General features: G+C 58.3%; 1 protein-coding gene across 1 annotated transcript; it reads right to left on the bottom strand.

Annotated features, from left to right (window-relative positions):
• Nucleotides 1-4,326: 4,326 nt before the first annotated feature.
• LOC125449398 (leucine-rich repeat neuronal protein 4-like) lies at nt 4,327-6,552 on the bottom strand. The gene is made up of 2 exons (XM_048525169.2): nt 6,431-6,552; nt 4,327-5,709 (listed from the first exon to the last, which is right to left on the bottom strand). Exon 2 carries the CDS (start codon nt 5,679-5,681, stop codon nt 4,851-4,853), a length of 831 nt encoding a protein of 276 aa, XP_048381126.2. The 5' UTR covers nt 5,682-5,709; nt 6,431-6,552; the 3' UTR covers nt 4,327-4,850.
• Between the last annotated feature and the right edge of the window lie 1,015 nt (nt 6,553-7,567).

The following is a 7,567-nucleotide window of genomic DNA, read 5'->3' on the forward strand; positions in this document are numbered from 1 at the left end:
GCCAGGGCTAGGGGTTGGGGTCGGTTGTGGGTGGGTGGGACGGGGTCGGGAGTCTGGGAACGGTTGTGGGCGGGCGATACAGGGTCGGGGGTCGGGGACGGTTGCGGTTGGGTGGGACGGTGTCGGGGGTCGGGCATAGTTGTGGGTGGGTGGGATGGGGTCGGGAACGGTTGCGGGCGGGCGGGACGGGGTCGGAGGCGGGGACGATTGAGTGCGGGCAGGACGGGAATGGGGGTCAGAGGACAGTTGTGGGCAGGCGGGACGGGGTCGGGGGATGGGGACGGTTGCGAGCAGGACGGGGTCGGAGGCAGGGACGGTTGCAGGCGGGTGCGATGGGGACGGGGGTGCAGGGACGGTTGCGGGCGGGCGGGTGGGACGGGGTTGGGTGTCGGGGACGGTTGCAGGTGGGATGGGGTCGGGAGTTGGGGATGGTTGCGGGCTGGCGGGACGGGGTTGGAGATGGTTGCGGGCGGGCGGGACAGGGTCGGGGTCGGAGATGGTTGCGGGCGGGCGGGACAGGGATGGTGGTCGGAGGACGTCTGTGCCATTACTCCCCCTGCCTGTCCTCTACACAGTCACTGCCAGCAGAGCACCCTTGCCCATCCCCTTGGTATTGGGCACCCCTAGTGCCAGTCTCCCTGGCTGGTCCCTCACACCCCCAGTGCCAGTCCTGGGCACTCAGGGTTCACTCTGGGTGGGCCAGCTCTGCCTAACACTGTACCACATTGGCCAGGTTTGGCACGGCATAGTCTCCTGGTTCCCCTCATTCTTTACCCCTCTTTCTCGATCTGAGTGGATATTAACTGAGAGAAACTCAACCAACAAACTGAGGAAGGTGGGTGGAGCTGTCGGGACAGAACCTTTGGCATCACTCCTTCCAAGCGATCCCTTGGCCCACAATCAACATTTTGGATCTTGCTGTGTGCCAATTCGTCGCAAGTTTCCCACACAGTGACAGGCCTTTGAGGAAGCCTGAAGACGAAAATGCAACGGACATCCTCCTTTCCCCAAGGGACAGCCCCTCCTCCATTTTGAGCCGTATGGTCAAGGTCTGTCCCATCATTGGTTTGGTAGAGGCCGCCGATGGGTCGCCGACCCAAATGGAAAGCTTTTTCTTGAGCCCACTTGGGGTCATTGCCGTGGGCACCTCTGTGACAGTGTAACCCTCGAGGGCACCCGGGCTCTGCCCACGCTATGCTATTTATGCCCAGTGATGTGCAGCCGCACGACGTCATCGCCAGAGCACTCCAGGGCCCGAGGCCGTTGTTTCTGGGCAGCGGCAAGCTGGCAGGGGAAGGAGTCACACACAATCAATGTCACTAGGGAGCTATTTGCCAGGAGCCTCCAGGGTTTGAACCCGGAGGAGGGCAGCAGGGAGCGATGTTTTTGATGGGGTTGGGGGGAGGGCGCGAGGTGGGTGCAGGTTAGATGGAGGAAAGTAATGTCTGACCCCACAGTGACGGGGACACCTGGAGTGGCAGTCTCGGCTTGCAGCTCCACAGCACAACCACAAGGTGGAGCAAGGACGCACAGCAAGGTTCCATCATTCTGCCTGCGATATGGATAGACCTCAGGGACACAGAATAAAACACCTCAAAATGCAGGGTCCCATCTCATTTATAAATCCATCCTCCGACAGCACCTGCTCCCTCAGCACTGACCCTCCGACAGCACCTGCTCCCTCATCACTGACCCTCTGACAGTGCCCACTCCCTCAGCACTGACCCTCCGACAGTGCCCACTCCCTCAGCGCTGACCCTCCGACAGTGCCCCCTCCCTCAGCACTGACTCTCCGACAGTGCCTGCTCCCTCAGCACTGACCCTCCCACAGTGCCCGCTCCCTCAGCACTGACCCTCCGACAGCACCTGCTCCCTCAGCACTGACCCGCCGACAGCGCCCCCTCCCTCAGCACTGACCCTACGACAGTGCCCACTCCCTCAGCACTGACCCTCCCACAGTGCCCGCTCCCTCAGCACTGACCATCCAACGGTGCCCCCTCCCTCAGCGCTGACCCTCCGACAGCGCCCGCACCCTCAGCACTGACCCTCCGACAGTGCCCGCTCCCTCAGCACTGACCCTCCGACAGTGCCCGCTCCCTCAGCACTGACCCTCCAACAGCGCCCGCTCCCTCAGCACTGACCCACCGACAGCGCCCGCTCCCTCAGCACTGACCCTCCGACAGTGCCCTCTCCCTCAGCACTGACCCTCCGACAGTGCCCGCTCCCTCAGCACTGACTGTCCGACAGTGCCCACTCCCACAGCACTGACCCTCCGACAGTGCCCGCTCCCACAGCACTGACCCTCCGACAGTGCCCGCTCCCTCAGCACTGACTGTCCGACAGTGCCCACTCCCACAGCACTGACCCTCCGACAGTGCCCGCTCCCTCAGCACTGACCGTCCGACAGTGCCCGCTCCCTCAGCGCTGACCGTCCCCGATGAGAGTATATATATCAATTGTGTAAGTGTGTCCGTTGGAAGCTGAGGGGTAGAAGCTGCAATTTGTGATGCTCAGTTCTTTCACACATTCCTCCTCAAGTTGCTAAGAATTAATGGCATGAATGAGTTTGTGTAACCTCATGACAGAAGGATGTGGTTCTTGACGCTCACTCTCCTCAGATTTTCCCGACTCTGTCACCCACTGATCACCCTCTCACTCAGCACCTTACGGCAACGCTGACTCCACGCTCAGCAACACCAGCCATATCCAGTCAGTGCTGGGGGAGCGGGCACTGTCGGAGGGTCAGTGCTGGGGGAGCGGGCACTGTCGGAGGGTCAGTGCTGGGGGAGCGGGCACTGTCGGAGGGTCAGTGCTGAGGGAGCGGGCACTGTCGGAGGGTCAGTGCTGAGGGAGCGGGCACTGTCGGAGGGTCAGTGCTGAGGGAGCGGGCACTGTCGGAGGGTCAGTGCTGAGGGTGCGGGCGCTGTCGGAGGGTCAGTGCTGAGGGAGCGGGCACTGTCAGAGGGTCAGTGCTGAGGGAGCGGGCACTGTCGGAGGGTCAGTGCTGAGGGAGCGGGCACTGTCGGAGGGTCAGTGCTGAGGGTGCGGGCGCTGTCGGAGGGTCAGTGCTGAGGGAGGGGGCACTGTCGGAGGGTCAGTACTGAGGGAGCGCCGCAACGACTGACAGTCATGAGCTTTAACTCTTTAGGGGTCCCCAGTGGATAAGTCCTTTCCGAACTGCGCTGTTAGTGTGTCCTTTCAGCAGTGGTTCCAGGAAGCAGCTCCCCATTGCCTTCTGAAGGGGCAATTAGGGATGCTCAATAGTTCCTGGCCCAGCCAGTGTCACCCGCATCCCACAATGAATGGGAAAGAAGTCTAGAGTCATAGAGACATACAGCACTGAAACAGAGCATTCAGCTCATTGCATCCGTACTGACCAGATGTCCCAAATTAATCCGGTCCCATTTGCCAGCATTTTACCCTTATCCCGCTAAACCCTTCCCATTCAATCCAGTTCCATCCTTTGGCTTGTTAATTGCAAAATATTGTCCCAAACCCCCTCTGCCTGGTGTGAAAATAAATTGCAGTGCCCCGACCACAGGAAGACAGGAGAAGGAGAGACAGAGATTCTGTTATGAAATATTTTATTAAAATTCAAAATGTGCAACAGAACATTTACACTGATGAACGAATCTTAAAACATGAATGACATACCAAAATATTGACAGCAGCAGTGAAGACAACAATCCCTGAGTCATTTACTCGCTTTATCTCTGGAGGCTTATGTCTGTGATCCCTGTCCCGGGGGACCCAGGCCCAGTGCCAGAGGAGACAGCCTCCACTCCCAGGGCTCAGCAACCCCTGTCTCGTACACGTCTCCTGGGAACTCGGGCACAGCTCACAGCATCATTCCCAAACAGTACGGGCTGGTCCAGTTTTAACCAGAGGCTTGGGTTCATATTGCACGCACCCTCGCGCACACACACACACACAGACACACACTCTCTCTCTCTCACACACACAGATACACACACACACACACACACACACACACTCTCTCCCACAGACACACACACACTCTCCCTCTCTCTCTCTCTCATACACACACACATGACACACATACAGACAGAAACAGACACACACACACACACACACACAGAGTCTCTCTCACACACACCCGCTCTCACATATACTCTCACACATACCCACTCTCACATATACTCTCACACACACAGTCGCTCTCACATATACACACACACAGTCGCTCTCACATATACACACACACACACACACACACACACACACACACACACAGTCTCTCTCACACACACAGTCTCTCTCTCACACACACACACACACACGCACACACACAGTCTCTCTCACACACACACACACACACACACACACAGTCTCTCTCTCACACTCACACTCACACACACTCTCTCTCTCTCACACACACACACACACACACACACACACAGACACACGCACACTCTCGCTCACGCTATCTCTCTCAGTCTCTCACAGGCACTATGCTCTCAATGGGTAGCTGCGAGTCTATCTAGTGGCTTGGGAGGGGGTGAGTGTAGACAGGATGGAGTCATTCCAGTCCGGTGAGCTCGCACTCAGTGTGAGGCCCGGCCAGTTTGTATGATGCAAGCAGAGTCTGTGCGCCTGAATGGTCAGCCTTACAGAGTCGGCCATAGGGGAGAGGGCACGTGTGGGGCAGCCACGGCCAGGGTGGGAGGGAGGCGAGTCGAGGTGATGTCCCTCTGAATCCCCTATCCTGCCCATGCCGCCTCTTCCAGTTCAATAGCAGAGGTTCGCTTAGTGGGGCATAGTATCAGCGAGCGACGGAGGCGGTGGGGGGAGGGAGGTGATGGTGGGAGATGGTGAAGGGGGCTGTGGGTTTAAAGTGGCAGCTCTCCTGGTTTCTCACCCTGGAAGAAGGTGGGGTTCTGCAGCCCAGAGTCAGCCCCAGGTCCCAGGCGGACCTCTCCCCTTCTCCCTCGAGCCCTCCTCCAGAGCAGGAAGCCCCCGGCCCCCAGGAGGACAGCGGCTGCCAGGGCCAACGAGAGAGAAACCGCCAGGACCTGGCCCGACGACACAGCCGTGGTGAACATGATGCAGGGCCCGGAGCCCGGAGGGTAGGACGACTGGCCGTCCCCCCTGTCCAGGCCGCTCTCCCCGGCCTGGTTCAGGGCCAGGACGCAGACCTGGTACCGGGTGGAGGAGGCCAGGCCCCAGAGGGTGAAGGTGCGGGCCTGGGCCGGAAGGAGGCCTGAGCTCGACTGGTTGGAGTGGGCCGAGCCCAGGGCCTGGTAGACCAGGCGGTAACTGTTCACAGCCGACGCAGGCTCGCACCAATGGACAAAGGCCGAGCTCTCGGTGATCTGGCCTACGCTCCTCAGCCTCGGCTCGTCTGGGACCTCGCGTTCACTCGAGATGCCTGGGCACAAGCAGGATGTAGCTTTCTGTAGCTCAGAGCAAGGGACCTGTCCCATGCTGCAGGGATCGTAGTCACAGAACGACCGTGTGCCAACCCCCGGCTTAATGCTTGTCTCCTCTTCCTCTGGGTAATCTTCGTAATAGTCCTCGTCGATGTCAAAGTGGATGTAGGCCATGGACTTCCTCACAGCATCCTGGGCCTTTCCTCTGGTGGTGAGGCCTGTCTCGGGGGCTCCCTCCTGCCCCATGATCATCACAGTCAACAGGAAAAGCCGGAGGGCGGAGATCGCCATTGGTTCCCTGCTGTGATTGCCGGCTGGCCTGAGAGAGAAAGGAAACATCCAGGGTAACTTTCAGAGGCCTTGCTAATCCCAGCTTCTCAAATGAAGAGGCCCTTTGGCCCCACATGTTTGTGCTAGCCCATCCGTCCATCCTCTGCCTCCCAGCATTGGGCCTTCCAGACATTTTCCTCATCCCTTCTTCCAGAAGTCATTGTATCCCTTTAGAGAGCGGGATCTGGGACCTGTACCCCAGGGTCTCCTGTGTCAGATGTAGGAACACTGCCACCTGCATCAGAAGAACCCCTTCCCTTAGCCTTCAAACCAAAGGAGAACAACCCCTCCCCAGAATATTTAACATCTCCCTCTCTTCCCGCTCCCCCCAACCCCAACACGCACTGCCACCCTATTCCCTGGCCTGGCATCTGCTCGCGGGATCTTGCTGTGCACTCATAGCCAGGACAACTTCCCCGGAGAGGCTAGCCGGGCAGAAGGGAGGCCAGGGTCAAGATTCGGAATCGCGTCAGCCCTGGGATCGGAGTTACATGGAACCATCAGGGAGCTGCGGGAGGTTTGCGAAAGCCCCTTTCCCGCGAGCTAGAATAGGATCAGCGGGGCCGAGTGGCCAGCCTCCCCGCCCCGGGCTGGCCCGAAGCTGCTCTGCTTCGCGACAGAGACTGTACAGCGGGGAGCTGCAGGGGGCGAGAGATGCCTCGGGGGTTTGCCTTGACAAACCTGCACAGCAGAGGGAACGAGAAACTTACCCTGCAATTACTTCAGCCGCTCTACAGCCTCCGTGAGACGCAGCTGGTGCGGATCGTGCAGGTAACCTCTCTGTCGCTTATCCCTCGAATGCTCACTCTGGGCTGCCTCTGTCTGGTTTATATAAGAATCATAAAACCCTTACGTAACCTGTCCCAACCTTGGCTTCCGGGCCAAAGTTTTAGGAATGTGTAATCCTGGGGAGAGAGAGAGAGAGAGGCATTAGGATGGAAACTAGAACAGCGGAGGGTTTAGCTACATGAAATGATTGGATGGTGCAAAATGACTCTCAATATGTTTCTCATTTCTCCAGAATTTCCCAGAAAAGGCCCGTAATAAAGTGACCCTAGTGACCGAACCTCATTAAAAATGTGCTCTTTCCTCCCCACCCCCCGCCGCAGCAGCACAGGACAATTGAACTTCGACTGTTCTTCTCAGTAACTGGGAAGAAACGGCGAGCATTTATCATCCTGTCCCTAGTTGTCCCCCCACCCCACCCCGACCCACCGAGCGTTTGGGGGGTGAGCTGGCTTCATGAACCCCTGCTCCAGAACAGGTAGCTCGCGTGGAGCTGGAGAGGGTTTGGAAGTGACCTACTGTGATGTTGTTGGGGGTGGAGGGTTCGAGCTGTGCAAGGAGGGGCTGGGGACTAGCTCCTCTGGAGCGTGAAGGGGTGGCCTTACGGAGGTTTGTAACATCATGAGGAGCATCGATGGGGTGAAGGGCGGGTCCCTTTTCCCTAGGACGGGGGGATTTCAAAACTAAAGGGGCACTTTGTTTTAAGGTGAGAGGAGAGGGATTTAAAAAGGATGCGGGGGCAACTTTTTACTACACAGGGGGTAGGTGGTGTGGGGGAATGAGCTTCCTGAGGAAGTGCTGGAAGTGGGGACAATTACAACATTTACAAGACATTTGGAGAAATACATTTGGAGCCAGCGGCAGGCCAGTGGGACTAGTTTAGCTCGGGAATATGGTCGGCACGGACTGGTTGGGCCGAAGGGCCTGTTTCTGTGCTGTAGGAACTCTATGACTATGGCTGGCCCACAATGCCCTGAGGGAGGGAATTCCAGGGTTTTGACGCCAGCGACACTGAAGGAGCAGCTCCAGCATGGCCTCCCTGTTTTCATGACCCCCACCGC

Source organism: Stegostoma tigrinum, chromosome 42 (genome assembly GCF_030684315.1).
Source record: "Stegostoma tigrinum isolate sSteTig4 chromosome 42, sSteTig4.hap1, whole genome shotgun sequence".
Taxonomy (NCBI): domain Eukaryota; kingdom Metazoa; phylum Chordata; class Chondrichthyes; order Orectolobiformes; family Stegostomatidae; genus Stegostoma; species Stegostoma tigrinum.

What these genes read in the sequence shown, in the direction of transcription:
- LOC125449398 (XM_048525169.2), bottom strand. Translation starts at nt 5,681, where the DNA reads ATGGCGATCTCCGCCCTCCGGCTTTTCCTGTTGACTGTGATGATCATG.